General features: G+C 37.3%; 1 protein-coding gene across 2 annotated transcripts in view; it reads right to left on the bottom strand.

The window, feature by feature from the left end:
* The window catches only part of LOC121331048 (CREB-binding protein-like), a 68,496-nt gene that overhangs the window by 30,761 nt on the left and 14,857 nt on the right, over positions 1–22,878 (bottom strand). For both annotated transcript variants that reach the window (XM_041278173.1, XM_041278172.1), the window contains exons 2-4: positions 6,834–7,492; positions 3,329–3,505; positions 2,883–3,132 (exon numbers count right to left, since the gene is read on the bottom strand). In XM_041278173.1, coding sequence (XP_041134107.1) covers positions 2,883–3,132; positions 3,329–3,505; positions 6,834–7,492 — 1,086 coding nt within the window. The remainder of the gene's footprint in view (positions 1–2,882; positions 3,133–3,328; positions 3,506–6,833; positions 7,493–22,878) is intronic.

The raw sequence follows: 22,878 nt of genomic DNA, 5'->3' as shown, positions 1-22,878 counted from the left end.
CCATTATACGCACGTCTAGAGAGCAGCATCAAAATTACTAAATTTAAAGTATCAGACTTCATGCTGCTACAGAGTCTGTCAGCCTCTCCCATGAAGCAAACTTTCCTCCTGCCACCAAATAAATTTCCTGTAATATGTTACTTACTTTAACAAAATTCTGTCAGCAACACAAATACCTAGAAGTAGTATTATCTGTACATATCTGTCAAGTCTTGATCACGACCCTCCCGTTTTCAAGACCAATCTCCCGCCTGGGACCAGTTTAATATAGGAATTTCCTTGTATATTAGGCTAAGTATATTATTTTTCTCTTATTTATTTAAAACATATAACAACCAAAAACAAATACTGATTTATTGGCACACTTAGGTTTTATAATTTTGGAAATATGTATCACTGTTTTGGTCGAGTCAACAATAAAATATGTCCGTGCACCTGCATTTTGCGCTTTGCCGTGTTTTTTTCCTACCGACCGTGTTTGAAACTGTGCAGCACTTTGAGATGCTATGCATTTAGGCACCATATAAAGTAAAAGTTGTTTATTATTATTATTATTATCGCCCCCACCCCCCACTGCGATAAGGTATGAAGTTACAGGTACATTTTAAATGACTAAGCTGCCCGCTGGTGCATTCACAGAATAATGTACTTGATCTTATTTCCATGTGATTTTGTGTGTGTGTGTGTGTGTGTGAGTGTATATATACATATATCTCTCCCCGAATTTTGCAGTTTCTATTGTTGTGCTTTTTTTCCCCCCATACGCATATGTTTTAGCACATTTATTTTTATTTTTTTGGATGGAAACCTAGCTACTGACAGTTTCCATCACAAATTCAGACCTCGCAAGTTTCTCTTCTCTAGGAGCTGAAATGGCATCGAAGCAGCCACCGTCATTAAGTTTGCCTATATCAATTTTGAAATCGATGAACATCATAATAAATGGATGGCAAAGTGCAAGCATTGTAACACAAAGGTGACAGAAGTGCAGGAAACTTCGTTTTCAAGGTAAGCCAATTTTTTTGCATGTGTATAGCTGTTCTATCTACCGAAACCGTTTACAGTTAGTGACAGGCTCGTGGTTTTAATACACGTCAGTTATTATTACAACCACATTCTGTGTGTTATGTTATATAAATCAAAAGACCAAGATACACAAGGTGTAAAAAAAAAAAAAAAAAAAAAAACCCACAGTGTAAAAATGTTGTACTATTACAAAAGGAGCTACCATCACACTTTATATATGCAGCCCTGGAGATTCGGCAAACTTTTTTACACAACGTACTCTTTACTCCTGGGATATTGTTCTACTTTAAAATTTGTTACATACTGTAATGTTTTGCTGTAAAATAAAAGGCTCACAGCAGGGGCCACACCCCCCTGTTGCTAGGCTGTCTGCCTGCGTTCTGAGCAATACAATGGCTTGTATAGCTTTTTGAAAACAAACGCATATCCGAATGAATATTTAAATTATGAGCGAATATCCGAATATGAAGTCTGTGTTCGTCCAAACACTACCATTAACACATTTCTCAGTTGTGACTGAGATACGCGAATGGTTTAACAGGTGTTAATTGAATTCCTGAGAGCAGAAAAGTCAGGGTAAAACACCGAAAATCAGAAGCCCTACATAGAACCAAAAAGTAACCGACTAAAACTCAACAAAATATTTACTTTTACAAGAGTTCATGATGTTAAACAAGGATTTCACACTTCTGTCCCAGTTTGACCTTTTAGACCTCCAGCTATAGAAATTTCTTACACAAGCTGTGTGAACTTGTTGAATAGCAAGTATCCTATTAGCCGACAGTGTTAACAAATGCAAACAAAACATGTTGAGAAAACAAGAAATACAAATAGAGTGAATTAAATGCAATGATTATCAATTATGTAAAGATTTTTTTTTGATAAGCAAACTCAATATTATATTAGGTACAACGATGGCTCTAATTTAAAGGTTTTATAGCTAGTAGCTTTAAAACAACAATTTCTCAAATTACCCAACAAACAGCACCATTTTCTAATCGAGGTGTTTATTTTTTGCCATAAGAAAGCAGTATTGGAGGTCTAACCCTGCTGTGTGGCAATCAAAGTGCAGTTTGAGGTTCATATTAAACTTCCAGTATATTAAGAAAGAAAGTCTACAATCCAGTCAATCAGGGGTTCCTAAACTTCCTTAGAGCAAGGATCCCCATGACATTAGGCATTTTGACTGAGAACCCCCACCCAATGAAATCAACATAAGTGGAGTACCTTATCTTCATTACAAACAATATCTATGACAGAATTATATTTATTTTATAAATTATGGTCAGTGTCATTTCTTGGGCGTTTGAAAAAATACTCCATAATTACCGTACTCACACTCTAACTGCAAATGAAACATAAGCCTGCCTGTAAAGGTAAGCAAGAGCAGTAAGGTTTATTTTATTTATGTAGGGGCAAGAACATCATAATTATAAAGTGCATTAATATAGCTGCTTATTTTGTTCTCCTTACAATCACCCCCTTTTGCTATACAATGGTTCATAATGTTAGTGCGGGCACGAGCGGAGTCAATGTTATATTTGAAATAACCCCAAGCCCGACAGCAGCCACATGTAAATTAATCTTCTGGTCTGGGGAACGTTGCTTTGTCAGGGTCATTCGGGAGAGAACTTTTTGTTGTGATACGGGCCCCCTGAAATCTTGCAGCCACCCCCAGTGGGCCCTCCCCACAGTAAATGGCAAAAAAAAAAAAAAAACTATAACTATGATGAATGCAATAAAGATCTTCATTCAGTGGTGCTTTTGCTCAACTTTTGCAAGAGAACTACATACTTGTTGAACTGAGCCTTATTACACATATTGCAACTCCCACAGCAGCTCAGCATCCTACTTACCCTGGCAGGACTTTCCAGCCTGACAGTGTGTCATGTGGTTAAGGACGTTCTTCATTGTTCTGCAGTGTGGTAAGGCACACTGGCGCACCTCCCCGTTGGCCTGTTCGCGGCGCTGACACTTGTGGGCATGTAGCAGTAGAACCAGCTGCTGCTGTATCAGTTTGCGCTTCTCAGGGTCAGCAGTGGGGCCTGTGGAGACCCCCTGAGATGGGACCATCCCCACAGACGGAACCTGCTGCTGGGGTTGCTGCTGCATTTGGGCATGAAACAAACATTTTTAGACATTAATTGTAGAACAATTTATTTAATTTTAAAACATCGATACTGTTTTGGAACTATGGTCCACGATGCTAGTTTTGGAACTACTGACAGACTTTAAAACCAATTTATGTTTAAAGTTCTTAAAGCTGATACACAAATTTAAAAACGCAAATGTCTGTCCTCACCAAGTTTGGCACGCTGGTAACTGCAGCTCCCTTCAGGTCACTGGGAAAGGGTGGCAGGCTGTTGGAGAGGCCAACCTTGTTCTGTAACTGGGGGTTCACACCAGCGGCTCCCAGTTGTTGCCCAGCACTTTGTCCATATGGCTGTCCGAAAGGGCTTCCGTTTCCAGGTAAACCCATCTGAAAACACGCAAGATGCATCAACTGCTGCTTAAGCCAGGCGTCATTCTTGCTCAATCCAAATGCATTTGGACATTCCTTATTTTATACAAGTAGTGATGCAACAATAATATTATAGAAGGGATCATGATATACAACTCAGAATATGTATCATGGTGTATGCTATAATCCTGGATGGTTACTTTGTGTTAAGTGTGTCAATTGGTTAAAAATACAAAACTTAATGGTGCACAATCATGTTAAAAAAGAAAAATCTGGGGTACTACAGGCATCTCTAATACAATGTTATTAGCAAGGAAGTATCACAATTTAGCAAAACAGAATGAATTGTTACACTTCTATTAACCAGTCACCACTATTTTACAGGTCTGGGTTTTTCAGTTACAGCACTGTGCTACAGTGCAATCAACACATTAAGTAAAGCAACCTAATTTTGTGTATTGAAAACAAACTTCTACTTAATATAATATGCAATACATGTACCATTATTGCTCATATAAAAATTACAGAGAATTTGTTGCAATTTACTGTACAGTAGAAAAGTAAACACTGAATAAATATTTAAGCAAAAACATTAATCTTAAACAAAAAGTTTGGGTAGGAGAAACGCCCTAAGTGTAAAGGGAAGGTCAGTTTACGGCACTAGCCCCCATACATTACTACTACAGAAGCACATGCTGCAGTCCCTTGCATTGACAGAGATCCAACGAATCTGAGAAAGCTAAGTTCTGGGCAATGATAAACCAGCTTTCACCACAGCCAAACTGCTACCATCCCACAAACACACACACACCAGTCAACAAAAAACACTTGAAAGCCAGATGAGGGCAGCAAGAGGAAATGTTTTATTCAAATGGCCTGGTCGAGTGCTCTCCACCCCCACATCATCACCACATACACTGTCCACTTAAAGTGATTTGTAGCATCTTTTCCTTACTGACATGCAAATTGCACTGCTGTGCAGCCAGAACAATGAACACACAGTTACAAGCCTACTACCTGAATGAAATGCATTCTCTTTGCCTGCCAGTAGTGACAAGATGTCAAATGAGCAAACAGTGCATCATGACTCGTTCTGAAATTTTTCTTGAAGGCAGAACACAAGCTTTATTGAACACCTGTACCTTTTACCTGATCAAGGAAACCAACTTACACTTATTTATTGAAATCCTGTCATTTATGGCAACAAACAATGGCGAAACAATAACATTTACAAAAACAAACGTTTACAGAAACCAATTCCAGTGAATTAGACAATTACTCTAGATCAGAAAAAAAAAAAAAATTCTAGTTGTGATTCTTTACAGTACAGAAACTAGCCACACTTGCACTTGAACATGCACTGAAGTTCAGACATCAATCAAAAACAATCTTGATTTTACTTTAAACCTCTGGTGAATGCAAAGGTCACTGTGAATGCAGCTTGAACAGAGTCATTGAGTATCACTCTGTAGGGCCCCTGGCTGAATACTTACACTCACAAAACAAACACTCATCACATGAATTACATCCATCAGTATTCACCACTAACCACAACAAGAACACATAGTCAGGTTGTTTGGACTATGGCAGGTGTGTTCAAAAGGCCTACAAGCCTGTGACAAATGCTGTACTCACTCTTTACAGCATCAGCCATAGAACTGGATGCATTGCTGGAATTTCACATTTAATTGTACAGCAGTATATAGAAAAAATAAATTGTTCTCTTTAGCTTTCATAGGATTGTCAAAGTTAAGGTATGAATTCCTTATTTGTTTTTGTTTACGGTCTCTGCACCCCCACCTCCCACATCTACTATGGATAACTTAAGTTGTCCAACGACTAGTTTACATCATGCAAATTAGCGTTTCTAAAACTCAATCCGTTTTATTGCAACTTTCAATTGGGAATTCTCTGTGGAAGGATCAACACACTCCAGCCGTTAGTTTGTCAGTTGGAATTTGACAGTTTGTCGTTTCTAAACTGTCAAATTCACGAATTGACAAACAATTTGTCCAGCAATTGGTCCATAAATTTGTCAATTCATAGTCATTCATAAATGTATTTGTTAATTGACCTAAATTCATTAATTGATTTGTCAATTCATTAATACAAAAGGCTGTACGGACCTGCAAATTTCCCAACAACCAGACAAACTTCCAACTGTCAATCTCGCACTGTGCCGAAAACACTGCAACCTCTCTAGCCAATGAGAGCACATACTAATATTTTAATCAATGAAAATCCAGCCTCACTTAAAACTGCTTCAGCCAATAACTTCCGTCTCACTGCATGCAAACCATTGTGGTACATAGAGAGTTAGGCAAAAAAAATTATATGGAGGGTCAAAGCAGGCATACGAAATGTTGCTGGTTTTCACCATGTATAAAAAAAAAATGCCGGTAGTTTTACTGTACTATATTGCTGTGTCTTGATAATATTTTATGTTGTAATGTTATGTATTTCTAAAGTAACCGGTGTTATCGGACTGTTAAATGATTTAATCAATACGCGTCTTTACAGCGATGTTTCTGCGCATGCGCCAAACGGGACAGTGCTCAGAAAATAGCATTTTTCATAATAACTATGTATTGTCATAATTTACTAAAGTTGCCGTTTTCTTCAAAAGGCCTTGGGCAAATGTGAAATCTACTTAAAAAGTTTTATGAATTTTTTTAACATGGTGAAAACCAGTGAGATTTCCTACACCTGCTTTGACTCTCCATATAATTTTTTTGCCTAACTATGTACCACAATGGTTTGCGCGCAGTGAGATGGAAGTCTCCATTGAAAATCAGAGGAGTTGATTATTTTGTTAAATAGAATCTTTTGAAACACTCTTCTAAATATTATTGGCTGAAGCAGTTTTAAGTGAGGCTGGATTTTCATTGATTAAAATATTAGTGTGTGCTCTCATTGGCTAGAAAGGTTGCAGTGTTTTCGGCACAGTGCGAGATTGACGGTTGGAAGTTTGTCTGGTTGATTAGAAATTTGCAGGTCCGTACAGCCTTTTGTATTAATGAATTGACAAATGAATTAATGAATTACTGTATGAATTGACAAATTTATGGACGAATTGCTGAACAAACTGACCAATTCACAAATTGACAAACAAAAGACAAACTAACGGCTGGATAGTTTTGGCACAAATGGCGCTCCATAAGATTCTGTAGACGACCAAGTATGGGCTTGGCATTGCCTCACGTAGCAAAAGCTGAGTTCTGTTTTTATGAATTGGGAACTATTGCTCCCACATGAAATGCAAAACCAAAAGGGAAATAAAAAGGGGACCACAGAAGCATCCCAGATATAACCAGCACCAAAGAGAAGCATCAAAGAGAGGACTCACCTTGGCCATGGATCCAGCTTGCTGTGCATTCATCCCTGTGTGTCCTCCCAGTTGTGAAGAGCCCTGGCTCAAAGTCTCAGATAGCACGCTGCCTGCTCCTCCCTGCATGCCCGGATTAGTGTACTGCATGCCAGCTGCCCCTCTGCCACGACCCACAGATCCCAGGGAGCCGTTCATCACCTGGCCTGCCTGGGAGTTCTGATTCAGGAGCCCACGCCCCTGGGTGTTGTTATGCAGGGCCTGATTGAAGCCCATTCCGGTCTGGGTAGTAGAACCAGCAGAGGTGCTGCCAACAATGCTACCCTGTTTCTGGGAGTTGAGCGTCTGGGAGGGGGCTGTGGTGGCGCCACTGGACACCTGCAGCCCCTGACTCAGGGAACTCTTGCCCATGACACCCAAGTTGGCCAGGCCCCCTGCAATACTCTGATGGCCCCCCATCCCAGTCTGGGGACTGCTGGAGTTGATGCCGAAGCTGGAACCATTTCCAGTGCGCAGGAGCTCAGAGAGCTGCTTGTGTTTGGAAGCAGCGTCCTGGATCATGTTCCCTACTCCACCTCCTCCCCCGCTATTAGGCAGCATGCTTAGCATGTGCAGATCACCTCCATTAGGGATCAACTCATCAGGAAGGTCATTCTCAAGATCAAACAGGGATCCAAAATCTAAAAAAAGTAGAGAACAAATAACTGTTAAAATCCTGCCAGTTTACACACCACTGTAACACCTCTAAATAAAAACATACAATACTGGTCAAATTTGTTACAGGCTGGCCTGGTGTTATAGAGGTTTTCCCTGCAGCCAAAATCCCAGTCATGGCTACAGAGTCTGGCATGGATGTGCATTCTGATTAATGGGATAACTGTGCAAGAGAATTCGATTCACATCTCAGAAGCACTGTGGTCTGAGTTGGCAAAAAAAAAAAATACAATACAGTAAATCCAAGTCATAAAATACCTTTCAAGTGCCCATCAAGTTGTCTGCACAAGACCAGTGTATTTACACTTTCTTTTGGACTATTTGTTTATATCTACAGCCTATTCTTTTGAAATCCTTCACTACAATCACTTCTGGTTGGTTGTTAGTTTGTCATCTGTAATCTGCCATCAGAAGGTTATCTGCATAGCCAGAAGAATTCAACTGAGAATCTCAACAGCAGGGTCTCCAGTGAATTTGCTGGAATCCACCTGACTAAGATTAATTAACTTGACTGAAATCTTTAGAGTTCAACCACAAACAGGAGCCTCAATAGACTACCTCACTGCCCACTACCATGCTTCCTTTAACAAACACAGAAGCAGCACTAGCAGCAGGCATGTTGCAGGAAGTGTTTCACAGCATGTGTTACTCTCTCCCTCACTTTCCACGAGTTCAGTTCGATAAATGGCTGAGACAGCAAGATTATTGCCAAGTCTTCTGTTAGCACACACTACTGATGCCTCAATCCTGGAAGACTGCCCATTGTAAGCCATTGTTTTGGTTTCAGCACTCCACAGTCCCAGCTAATTCCAGTACTTGAAAGCCTCTCAGTTTGAGGTTTAGTTCCTGCAAAATGCTAAAAATAACTCAAACAGGAAACAGAAGCCAAGCACAATTAAAGCACAATTTGGAATTTGTTCATGCTGCAAAATAATACTATACAGATAACAAAGATCAGTCAAACTGCTGTGCAAAACAGTTTTCATAAGACAGCAAAATTCACTTAATTCCCCAAAAACTAAGATTACCACCTTCCACTACTGTCACTAACAAACTGGGGTGAGTGAGTGAATCTAATTTCTAAATGTATATTTTGTGCCGTTTAAAGCAGTAGAAACCTAACCTAGGATTCAAAGTGGGGGTCCCAACCCAATACGGTGTCACAATCACAAAAAATACCGACATAACCTTTAGATCCTTAGCATTGCATTACAGCGCATATACACTTAATCCTTAACAGTAATAGCTGTAACATGAAGCCAGAGCTCCAGACGTGTTTATTAAGTGTCCAGATGTTTGTTTGCACGTGTATATAGTTGTGTAGCAAGTGCTAGGGCTTGTTTGCAAGCACGTTCAGCTCCCAGAACTGCAATCTGCTGCCTTTGAAAGGTAAAGCCCTTGTTACACGAGTCAATTTACTAGCAACATTTATCGCCTGTGACCAAATCCCGTGAGGATTGACCCGTGTAACAGCCCTGAGAACGTATTGTCAACGTTCTGGCAACTACCTGGCAACGCGATTGCTTAAGTGGACAGCAATCCTACTACAGGCAACAGGTTCCAGGCAATCTCCAATCAGAGCACAGGTTTGTGTCATGTGATTCTGTTTGCTACAGTGAAAACAACAGTTAAAATGGGCAGGAAAGCAGCAATTACTGGACTCAGGATGAATAAATACTTCTCAGAGTTTTATGAAGGTTCGTCAATGCTGGAAGAGTTACTTTTAACAAGTTTTTTTTTTTTTTTTTTAATTCTAAAACCTTTGGTCCAACTGTCAACTACAGCGGAATAAAAATGAAATATGTATTTAATTTAGCTTACTTCAGGAAAGCTCCGCCTTGAGCACAGTACCATAGGTCTTAATTTTACAGCACAGAAAAATGCAGTGATTTGCCATTGTTTCCGTCTATTTGCTTTCTTATTTCACGTGTTTACGACTGGCACTACGATATTGACTCATACATGATCACACGAATTGCAGAAAAACTTTGAACACTATCACACCATCCTCATATAGATAATCAGATTTCTTTTAGCGCCGTCTTACTGAAATTCGTTGGTGCAGCCACCATTTTGTTTCAGCAGAGACATGGAGTGAAGTCAAATGATGAATAAAGTCGCAAAAAAATAAAATAATGGACATCGTTAAATGTGTATTTGACTGATGAGCTGATTACATTTTTACCAAATTCAAAATGCTTGAGATGATTTCTGAAATGGCTGTTTTTTTTTTTTTTTTTTTAAAAGGGAAACAAAACAAAAACCATCAAAGTGTGAGTATTGTGATTTTTATTTATGTTTACAGGAGTATTTATACTTCTAAATAATGCAGGAAGATTGTGCTTCACTGATTTTAGTATTCAATTACATGACAAGTTAAAAACTGTAAAGTTCATGAGCAGCACTCTCTGTTGAGACAGAATCGCCAGAAGCCTGCTTCACCCACCCTGTAGCAGTAGATTTGCTGGTGTCCGAGCGAGCTCTGCACTAATGTGACATACATTTTTACAGAAGGAAATCAGAGAACCACCTGCAAGACAGACACAAATATTCTTATGTTTTGAAAGAATGGTCTCAAAATAGGTTTTCCTCGAGAGGCTGGAGTCTCGATTGAGGTTAATATGTATGATAATAACACGCGAAAGTTAGTAAACTGAGTGTGAAGCTTGCTGCAAGTTACTGCGAAAAATGTGCGCATTTTAACCTTAAGAGGGAACGCTGTAGGACAGTAATTTCATATATCGCACTGCGGGGTGGGGGTGTCGTTACAGCCTGAAACATTTCCAAAGAGGGGGCCCAGCAAAACAAGTTTGAGAACCCCTGGGCTATATGAACATTTAGTTTGTGTCTTACTTAAACATAATTCAATTAGATTTCTACTCTAATATGCTTGATTCTTATAAATCTGTTGGACCATAACATGGTCAGAATCTTCCATATTTACAATATCACTCTGAATGAATAAATGACAGCAACTGAATGACAGCAATGCAGTGACTCTAAACAAAACAGGGCATTCTTCAAAAGCCCCACATTGAAAAAACACCCAGACAATAGCCCACGGTTACACATGCCAAGCACAGTACATCATGTTGTCATGAAGCCCAAGCCGAAAGGTAATGACACATAAACCACTGCCCCACTAGAGCCCTCTCTATTTGTTGACTCGTTACAGAAAAGGGAAATCACTGTGTCAGAGAACACACTACTAGAGATTTTAGAGAGGCTCTATGCATCCTGCTGAAGTTTCAGGTTTCAATCAATTATCAAAACAGAGCGTCTTGTCTTTGCAGGATAGTGCACGCACGCTGGGACAGCCTTTACACAGCAGGCACACTTCAACTGCATCACTGCAAGTTCAAGAGCTCCGTTTTGCTATTTCACAGCTTTAGTGTCTTTTGTATCCAACTTTGTTTTGTGGATCGTTGGTCCAGCAGGGCAAGCTAGGGATTGAAAAATGCAAGAGTTGTAATTGTATGTAATTTCAGTATCAAAGTATCACAAATATGTTGCTCAGTCTATAAGTTAATTAAAAAGGGTTGGTTTAATTGGTTTAATGACAATTTACAGAGAAGCACCTTTTTCAATATCGTTAACCATTATCATTATTATCATATTTTAAACCAGTATTATCCATTGAGATAATTCAAGGGTGTCATGAAATCAAGACATGCTCATCCTCATATACATGCTCATAAAAATCACCCAAACAAGAAAGGGCCAGAAGAGTTCAGACAGCAAGCCTAAGAGAAATCCTTACAAGTAAAGCAATCAAATTACATCGGATTGCATAACAAAGGAACAATTCCTCCTCCTGTTCTTGAGAGCTGTTGGCAAACCACCAATGACATGATTACATCACTTTTTGTAGAATTTTTTTTCCCTTGAAACAATGAAATCTGAGAGCGCGCAAGGCAGAAATTGCTTCATGTGGTTTTCATTGACCAATCTTCCACAGTTTGCAGGCATTTGATTTCACCAGACAAAACTTGGCTTTGGAGAGCAACACATTTCTAAACTATTAAAAGGTTCTGTTTCTCTCTTAATAAATGGATATGGTACATTTCAACCATTAATGTCCTCCAGGTTCTCAACCAGACAGCCTGAACACATATACAGCTCTAGAAATTAAAAAAAATCAACTTTTAAAATTAGTATTCAACAGACATGTGCAGATCATCCCCAATGTGACAGTAATGATTTACTGGAAGGTGCCCTGGTGTGCAGCTTGCTGATCAGTCAGAATATGAATGCAGGCTGACTACTGGCTTGTCAAGTCAAAAGTAAAAAAGCTAATCCAACTGACACGGTTGCTCTCTTTTGTAAATTAAATTTCACAGAGAAATTTAGGGAATTCTATAACTGGAAGTTCCTATTCCCAAAACCACCATGAAAAATCCACACCTGCAGACTCCTGCCCATCCTTAGGTCAACTCTGTGCCCTGGTTTCAGCATAGCAATCTGGACTGTACAATCAGCCAGATTATGAAGAGCCTGTGTTTTTTGAAAATATGAAACAAATGCACTAAATGCAACATATATCGTAAAATCGTTTTATAGGTTGCACCGGCATAAAAGTCGCGCCTCCCTTTTTCAGTTTGTGTTAAAATCCCCCCCCCCCAAAATAGATTTTTCCCTACCTGCTCAACACTGACAAATAGAGATACACAGGTTTAGTTTTGAAATAAACCTTGTTTTCAACATTTTATTCCATTAACAATTTTTGTATTTTTTTTGTTTTTAAACTGCTAGAAACTATTCAGTTTTTCAAAATTTTAAAATTGGCTCAAGTAAATTTAAATGTACTGTCAAAATACATCAAAAACAGATATTGTAGCAACCATGCATTTGTGTTTATGTACTGTATTCCCTGTCTGTTTGCATGCTGTGTTTTATTTCCTCCCCGCTGTATTCCGCCATTGCTTGTTCACCTTTTGTGTGTGTATTCCTGTACCACAGACAACAGTTCTAGCTTTTACAAATTCAGTGTATTAACTCAAATTTAAAATTATTAAAACAGTGCTGCTTGCAACAATTAAAGCAAAAAAACAAAAACCAAAAACAAACTAAACTGCACCCATCTAGTAACCAGTAAACAAAAGCGTTTACTCAGCGTTGCATACGGTGCAGTAAAATTGCATTACATTTCCAACTATAAAAATGCAACAATTTTATTTTGTTAAATCAGAACCACACACACATACTTCACAAGTGTACCACTGCGTTGCACTAACATGTAGAACAAGTTACAGTATGTTTTGTATTAACGTCATTAAAAGTACTCCATTCAAACAATGTTTTCTACTCCGGGCCATAAACACGTTCCTGCTCTATCAGCTCGTTTTTCTTTCACCATATTTAAGTTTGTCTTTGTTTCGTCTCCAGTCATGTACTGTTTTTCAGAACTGCAATGCATTTCGGCAAATTGAAGAGGTTGCGCAATCTCAAACCTGTTGTGTAGCGTTTTCGTTTTTTGTCTGACGGTCCTACTTTACCCAGGTTTGTTGTGCACGAGTTTTGACCCAACACAGGAATCATTCTTTCAGCACATACTTTTATTCACATAATAAAATAAACAAACAAAACAAAAACCTAACTCCAACCCGGAGTGCTAAACTATATATTTTTTATTTTCTGATTAATCCTAACCTAACATTACTTGACAGCTAAGCTGTTTCCCAGTCACTCACAATCCAATACAGGTCTCCACAGTATCTTTGCTGCTCCGACCAGACAGGTCTCCTCACAGCTGTACGCTGTCCTCACTACAGGGTTTCCCCTGCCTTTATGCAGGGTCCCATTAAAACAAATTGGAGCCAGGTGCATTGCCTGAAGTTTGTGAAAAAATTTAAAATGATAAAAAATAAGAACAATTTCATGGGGGTCTACCAATTATGTTTACAATGGTCAGGCTTATAGAACAAAAAAAATAAATAAAAAAAAGACTGACACCAGACAAGTAAACTAGTTTGGTTATAATGCAGTATTATAAACTGCATTCTACTACTGCTCTTAAACAACTATTTCCTGCATGTTGTAAATGATTTTACTCCTATAAGTAACCTTATTCACATTTATTTTATTTTTTTTAGTGCTCTTCTTTGAAATCGCTCAGTCATTTACCGTACTCACTACATGCTCTTCCTGGACTTTACTCATATAAGCAATTTTCTTTCTTTCTAGAATTTAACTGCTCTCAGTCTAACTCTCCCTTATATGTAATCTACTGTATTTATCTTGCTCTTATTTGAATTTGATTCATATTTGCCACTGATTTTTGTACTTTATAACGGCTCTTATCTGCAATGTGATACTCTGCAATGTACTCTGTACTGTAATATTTTTTAATGTAGTATTTTGTAAGGTGGTATTTTGTAACCAAGTCGCCCTGAACAGGAGTGTCTACTGAGACGACAATGACAATTCTATTCTGGATCAAGCCACACTGCACTGATCACCTACTAACTGTACAGTTGCCTGCTGTGCAGTAAGGGTTTTCTGTACAAACAGGTTTAAAACATTTAAATCTGGTGTTCTTCTGACCAAGGTAACCAGGCTATCTCATCCTAAATTACTTTAACTTTGTTTCATCCGCATTGCGTTTTCAAGCAGGTTATCCCACAGGGACAAATCTCTTTTCCAGTGGGGAAAACATTGGTACAACAAAAGCTGTCTAAATCACAAGTCATCAAAGTCTGATTGAAGCCTACCAGACAAACAGATGTAGAGAACAACCACCTGTATGGACGCACACAGTGAAGTGTGTGACAAAACAAATCATTTTGTGTGTCGAATCCATCTGTCTACGAGATTCAAATTTCAACACAGGATCAAAAATGTGTCACAACAGCATAAATCTCAACTCCCACTGCAGACACACTTTAGTACACTACACAGCTCCTGTTCTATTGAAAAACACTGCAAAATGTGTTCCTTTCACTGCCAGCAATTATCCAACAGGTGTACACACTGTGAATCAACTGAGCATTCAAACCACACATATGGGACTGCAGTTGAGCATGTAAATTACTGGGTATAAAACATATTACTCTTTTGTGAAGCTTTAAAACAAAAGCATTTTGTTGGATCTCTGTCTCTCTCCTGGGCCTAGATTAAAAGGACTACGGTGCAGTCATACATTTCATTAAAAGTATAGTAATGGAAGCTCCAGCAGTATTTTTTTTTAAATTCAGGCCCTGGTTTCTTTTAGACTTAGACAATTAATGTCATTTTCAAAATGAGTATGTTTGTGTGCTTACAAAATCTGCGCTCTTATTACTTATTGGTTTATACAGGTATCTATACTAGTGCTTAACAGAGCCATCAGCAAAAGTGCTTTACATTACACAAAACCACCACAGAAGATTAACTGCAGGTTTAAATAGAAATGTTATATTAAATGTTTATCCTTTTATATGTTGGCTGTGAATGGTGCTTATTAAAGTATGAAACGCTATATAAAATTGCATAAATCCCTGCAATTGTATCTGCATGGTCCTCAAGGATGAATGTCTCAATTTCAAAACAGGTTGGACTCCCAATTCCTTTAAGCTAGAAATGAGGGTGCAGTATTGAATTGAAGAGGTTTATAAAAAGGGCTTTTTCAGCACGCATTTTATTCACAGCTCCTCTCAAATCTGAGATTTGCATCTTAATCCAAAAACCAGCAGTACCAACAGATGGATGGCTTTCCTAAATACCAAGAGCACAGCTCTCCCATGTGCTGCGTTTGATGGAGCACATCCAGCTCATCCTGAAACACTTTGGCATATACCATTCTGGTTGAGGACTTTCACCCGGCACACACTGTAATCTTTATCACCAAATGTTCAAAGATCTTGCTTTGGCATTTATTTACAGATTTTACTTTTTTTTTTTTATTTCCCCCTCACACTATATTAAATGTAGTTTAACCACTTCAACTCCACAATGTATGCAGACACTTGAAAAGACAGAGCACCTGCAACACCATGGCCATACTTTCATCAGCTTGGTATGTCAGTGTGCATGCTGTATAGCTGTGGAATGTTTGTTTTGCTCTTGGAGGAGCTGGGGGTTTGTCTGGTGTCATTTTTATTCAAATCACAGTTTACACGAACATCCCTTCCATCTGTGATTGCACAGAGAAGAATGTTGAATCACTGGCGATCTAAATTTGCATATATAGTATTTACTTTCATTTGCAGTATTACTTGTATTATAGAGGAATAACTTGCTTGCTATTATTGCAAACAAACTACGTCAACATACAAGACTGATTCAGACACCAGAAGAAAAGAGCGATGCGTGATCAGGGGATTTTGAAGGTTAATTGTGAAAATGATGAAGATGTGGAGATGAAACCATACTTTGATTTTGCACTGGAGTTATAGCAACAGAGCACCACATACCACTGTTCATCTCTGCATGCTTTCAAAGTGTTCAGACGTTATGCTGCTTTAGAGAGTCAGAATCTCATGAGACAGAAAAAAAGCAAGCATGTCAATCTAAAATGCCTCGCTTAAACAGTGCCCAGCTTGCTGGAAATGTTGTGTAGCAATTTCTATATTATATTTTTTCTTGCGACTTTCTATTATGTGGAATGTAAAATGAGAACCAAAACGGTGAGTTTTATTACTTTTATTTTACAACGCCATTTCAACGTTTGTTTTATTTGAAGTGTTTAAAAAGTTACATTTCAGTTTTTGTTTGCTTGTTCAGCTACAAAAAGGCACAAGTAAACCATGTTATTACTTTATGAAAACATGTTTATGGCCACTGCTTACTGTGAAGAAACGTCAATGGCAAGAAATGAAAAAAAAAAGTAAGTGCATTCAATGTGGTGTCAACTTTATGTACTATTTATTTGGGGAATAAACAAAACAACATTTAACTTGAACTGCTATTTGGCATCTTGTTTTGTAGTTAATTCACTGGGGTAGTGTAAAGCCTATACAATGTATTACTTACTCCTAGGATATTTTTCTACTTTAGTGTGTTACATATTGACTTACTGTAAAATAAAAGGTGCACACACACGCACACAGGAGCCACACCCCCTGCCCTGCTGCAATATAATGGCTTAATACTTTTTAAAAACAAATGAATATCCAAAAATCCTGCGATCGTCTCAGCACACACACATTATACAGGGATGGATAGCAGTTTTACCCATTCCAGGTTTTAATATGAGCTTGATTAGCTAAAGGGTATAGGTAACAAGCTCAGGTGTGTTTTAATAAACTCATAGTAACTCAAAGTGCTATGTAATGGGAGTCTTCTTTCCATCCCTGCATTTTGTATTTCTATCTATCTACTGTATCCATCTATAGGGCTGGGACAATAATAAAAAAAAAAAAAACACTATCGATGCATCATTTTTTCATAACGTAAAAGAAACGTGTAAATAAGTACATATACACCCCTCCCTCATTAGAACGCCCCTCGCTATACTGCGTATAAGGATCGGTTTTGGAGCTGGCTCTCCATTTTTACTGTCTAACTGCGTATGCCTTAGCTGCAACATACATAGGCACTTACAATTACTGTTCGTTTTTTGTACTGCACAACAAACAAAAATATACAAAACAATTAAAAACAAAGATAACTATCATACTGTTATCACACACGTATTGCATAATAACACAAAGCAAATTAAATATCTACCTGCTGAAGCGTTTATTTTTAGCCAACAAGGTGCTCACGTGTGGCATTGTGTTTTGACATGAACCAATAGCAGTTAAAGTTACAATAAACTTTAATCGAGTCATTGAAAAAGTAAATATCAATTTGCCAGCACAAATGCACACAGGAAATAAAACTTAGTTAAGACTACGCTTTTAGTTTTTTTTAAATATGTATTTAATATTTTTTTTTTTTTTATCCCAGACAGACTGCAGTACCCGCCCAACTGTTTATATGACATTTAAACAGAGCTCATTTCAAACATACTTATTTAATATGTAAATTAGCCATGTGTGCACTGAAAGCTCTGTCACAGCACATCAGTCTGGTGTTAGCAATTAAACGTTGATTACAAAAGTTTGCAACTGATTGGCAAGTGGTACTAAATAAAATGCGCTGTCTGCCATTTCAGAATTTTTCCCAGTTTGAAAACCACTGTATTTGAAGAAACCGCATTATCAACAGATAGTTTAATAGTAGTATTTAAATGTCAATGTCCTGACTAGTAAATTCTTAACTTTCCAGCTGCCCCTTTATTTTGGCAATTTCCATATCAAAAATGGCATTTTTGTTCTTGAAAAATTTCATTCTTAGTCCCCCAAAGTAAATATTTTGGACAATTTTCAAAATTTTTGGTTTATTTCTACAACACACGATGTTGTTGATATGATAAACACGTCAGGTACTGTATTTCAAGTGTAAACAAACAAGTAAAAAAGATTAGCCTGTCCTCAGACATGTCATGTTAATACAAAATGCATCAACTTACTGTGTATTGGTATTGCGTCTGGTCTGGGAAAGGGGGACACACAGGAGAGTTAAGAGAAATTCAGCGGGACATTTTTTATTTCAGGGAGGCGTTGGTGCAATGGTGCGGCATAGCGCGAACACTGTTGGTCTATTTGTTTATTTGTCGTATTTATTTATAACAAACTTCTCATACACTAGTAAGTCACTTTGGATAAAGGCGTCAGCTAAATAATAAAATATTCATCATAATATTAATAATAATAAATAGCAATAGGCTGCGTAACACAAACGCTTTGAGAGAAACGTACTTCACAAACATCCAGAACAACAATCCACACAGATATAATGTAAAAAAAGTAACTGTTCTGCTCTGGCCCTTGATTTATGTGTTACTTTCTATTTAATAGTATTTCACTGCAATTTCAGGGGGTAAAAATAGCTATTACAATTATTTACAAAATCTGTTTACCTGGCATGTACATTCATTTTTTACATCTGGAGTTGAAGGGGTTAATAGCATGCAAGAATGATAAGTATTAATAAAAAGGTAAGATTTATAATTCCGTAAGTTTAGTTAAACATTTACAGAAGGCTTCTTTCTTCCACTGTATGACCTAGACAAGGTTTGGACTAATTTTGTTGCATTAGTGTTTTCAACAGCTTGATGGAATCATCCCAACTGGTTTCCATGATAAAACACCAGTTGCCTCTCACCCAGGAGGTACATGAAGGCTTTGTAACCCAATACACTGGAAGAGCTCATAAGTTTGACAGTCACTTCAAAAACTAAAGGAAAAATAACCAATGTGTTTTCCCTTTTTTCAGTTTGACTTTACCTTGGCTGCTACATAATTATCACATAAGCAGTATAAGCCATTTTCTATTCTGACAAACAACGACTGCCTCAGGAGGTAATCATACAATGGGAACACAAGGCATGTGTTGAGTGTTTTATTTGAGTTTGAGAAGTTACATAAGAGATGCAAGTTATTGATGGGCCCAGCCAGCATAAAATAACTATAACTATGATAACCGTCAAAAATAAATAAATAAAAAAATTAAAAAATACCACAGTAACCTTAATATCATGGTATACAGTACATCGTGCAAGTTATACAATTATGGCTTACAAAAAATTGAGAAATACTACTGTAAATTATTGTAATTCACAAAAAAACTAAATTATTTTACTGAATGATTTAAACGTTGGCATTTTATTTTTTAATCCGACTAAAGGAGGGTTCGACATTAACCATGGCGAGGTGGCCTGGGACCGGCAGAGATGGCAGGTTGGCCTGTAGTTATGAAGCACCACAGGCCCGACTGGGCCGGTTACAGTTAACTAGTGTAATAAAGAAAATGGGTCAGTGTGCCAAAAAGCTGAAAGCTAACTTACAAACCATTTAAAATCATAACTGCTAACTAATCCTAACTTTCCCGCCACGAGTCATATTTGTTGTACAGGCAATCATCAAGCCTAAAGGAAAGCGGGGTAATCAATAAATCATAAAGAAAATAATTATGGAAAAAAAATGAAGACGAACATTTAGAGTGGAGGCTTCATTATGACAGTGGAAAAAAAAAAAAATGGTTCTGCCTTTTTTGGCATCAGTTTCCCAGACGAAGATAAAACAGCAGCTCTATTTGTTGTGAATTCAACATTTTCTTTACATCATTTCCAGTCTCACAGTAAGATGTCCCGATGGAAACCCAGATAAGCAATCGAATCGTCTCACTTTTTGATTTGGGATCAGATGTGTTCAGGTCAAAAATGCCATTCACAATCTTTCCAGGACTCACTGGTATCACTCAACCAGATTGGCGCTGACTTGGGAGAGGCTACACAAGCGACAACGCTCTGAGAAGGATTGTTATTATTTTGTATTATGAATATTATTATAATAGTGTTTATTATTAGGATTAGGGATGGGAATTTCAAATAGTTTCCTATTTGAATACACAGAGTGCAACATTTTTGTGTATTCGATTACATGAACTCTGGTCCCTTAGGCTCCCAAGAATAAAAGGCAAATGCATGTGTACAAGCAGACAGCATAACAGTGTAAGGTAAAGTTTAGCCGGGTTCACAAAGTGTACAAACAGTGTCCAAGACAAGATTTTTTCGCTCAATACCCTATTTTCTTAGGCACAAGTTTTTCGTTTTGTTTACTGAATTAAAATACAGAAGTCAATGAACAGCAACATCACAGCGCGTAGCTCTTCCAATTAAAGCAACAGTATCATTATATTGAGCAAACCAAATCATTTTTGCTGTAGTGTATTCAGAATAAAATAACACCTATAATATAGCAACCTAAATATTCTACATCTGTTTAATTCTAACAAATAATATTTATAAAATAATTTAAGTGTAAATATTGTAACCTGGCCAAAACAAGAGATTACATTCCAACATTACAATAGTTTAACATTACTAATTACAACTAGCCATCAAGTACTGACATCAGATGAATTTAAAGTCAAGTTACTTTGTTTATTCAATAACCTGCAAATGTTGACGTTACTCCATCCATTCACAGAAAGACAACAGTAGATGTTTACACTGAACTGCTATCCAGAGTTAAAAAATAACTCCTTTCTAACTCCAAGTATCTTGCCTTTTCTTATCAGTCACTGCATTGTTCTGCTTAACACTTAGTATGTCTTTACATTCATCATAATGTTAAACTACCTTTCTAATTTCAGCGTTACCGAAGTTTGTATTACTTCTTTTAGCACATTATATTATTTTATTTCAGTTCACAAATGCGGAAGCTGTTTCACGACTACTAGCAACAGCTGCAGAAGCTGCTGTGTACAGTCATTACAGCGGAACTCATGCAGGGATCTGTTAACATTAGCTAAAAACAAGGCAATAAAATTGCCTACAACTTCAAACTAAATATGATTACTGTATAACGTTGCCATTAAAAGCACTGCATAATTAACCCTTTGCGGTCCATTTATTCAGCGCTTGTCAGGTGCATCTGGTCCAATTTATTTTCACAAGCACGGCTTATTTTACACGTGCTGTTTAAGATATTTATTTTTCAGAGTAAAACAGGTTTAAAAAAGGCATTGAATCGCAAAAGGTCACTCAGTACTGCAGCCAAGCCCCACCCTTTGTTCGCTGTATTTTTCACATACCTCTTTATAGAACTGGATACTGATAAATCCTCTCCTGACCACTCGTTTTACCACCAAACTCTCAATAATGTGATCCATGTCATTATTTTATTACTATAACAACATCTCAAAAAGCTCTGCAAATGTCTGTGATATTTTCTGAGCACATATCTCCTTTATGTGTGTGTGTGTTAGGTGTAGGGGCTACCTGTATAGCTCAGATATGGCCCCCTTTTTTTTCGGCTTCATTCGGCTCTTATCGGTCTCACTCGGCCACTGAAAGTTTTTCTCTGCTTTTTCCCCCCCCGGAAAAAATGACTAGAGATCTGTGCTTTACTTCTTTTTGACGATGTCGGACAGGGTCCAACATCAGACTGGAAAGGTAAAATTGTAATGTCGAACCTGGTCCGACATAGGACCGCAATGGGTTAATTAGGGTCCTTACGTTTAATATGCAAATAACGGGTTTAAGACTGACACAACACTTAAGCGTCAGCATTAAAAAAAATAAAAAGATGTGTTATTCTACTATTTTTTTTGTGTACTCAAATATGCAATATGCCATTCAAATAGTTTTTTTTCTTCGTGTAATCGACTACACTGACCCATCCCTAACTACGATTATTATAATTCAGTTTTAGCGTTGCTCTGACCATATGGTAACAGCTCGGTTGCATGTGAAAAAATGAGTATCACTTGTACACATACATTTTCAAATCTTGAATACAGTATTTTCATTTTCTGACAAGCAAACAAATGCGTGCATGTTAAATGGCTGAAGTAACATACTGAAAGGCTTCATTCAGCCACTTTCTTTTGAGATGTGGACTCTCTTTGGTTACCATACATGTTAGAAACATATTGAAAATGAAAACAAATCATGAAAAAATATATAAATATATTGCGCCAGATAAAATTGCATCCGGGCCAATAAAAACACTAGTTCACTGGCCAGTAGTTAAAAACTAAACGTAGAGCCTTGTAAAGATTTTAAAAATAAATAACGTTAAAAACACATCCTAAAGTTGTACAATGTTTGTTATACTACTACAGTATCTATTATTCGATTATTAAGATCTATTTTTTGCTCAAAACAATGTGGCGTTGCAGTTTGTTTGTTAGAAACATTGTAACATACAAAAAAAGTGGACAGTTCAGTTGGTGGTGAACAGAATTACAAAATGATTGGTCATGAGGGGTGGGTATTGGGACTGAGGACCTGTATTGTAATACTGAAAACAATATTGTGATATATATATATTGCGATACATATTGGAATTCAACGCTGAATGATGCCGATGTTGATTTTTTGTTACCAAATGTAATGTACAATGCAATATGACAAATTAAACTCTCATATGAAATTAGGGATGTGATGGTATAAATTGACAGTGTGGCAACTGTCAAAAAATATACCACGGTTATCATCATACCACGGTATAATGTTTTTTTGTAACCTGTTTTTTAAATGGTTATTTAAAGAAATACACTGGTCAAATCATTCATAAAAATGTGGTCATAAAACAAATCTTAATGTTAAATTGCTGTAGTTAAATTTCTGCTACAAAACTTGTTGAAAATAAAAAAAATTCCATCAATCTGAAAAACAAAATATTACAACAGAATATCTGTATTTAATTATACCGCACTAATGGACTGGTCTGGCGTTGAAATCTCCATTTGCAAATGAAAAAGGTGCTATACATTGTACAACGAATGAAATTTCAAAGGCAGGGGGTTGTTTTAATAAATTTGCAACACCTAATATACATAATGGAATATAATGTGTAAATAAAAAATATATGTTAATGCA

Source organism: Polyodon spathula, chromosome 18, assembly GCF_017654505.1.
Source record: "Polyodon spathula isolate WHYD16114869_AA chromosome 18, ASM1765450v1, whole genome shotgun sequence".
NCBI lineage: Eukaryota > Metazoa > Chordata > Actinopteri > Acipenseriformes > Polyodontidae > Polyodon > Polyodon spathula.
The sequence above is the reverse complement of the archived record's forward strand: the minus strand, read 5'-3'. Positions and strand labels throughout refer to the sequence as shown.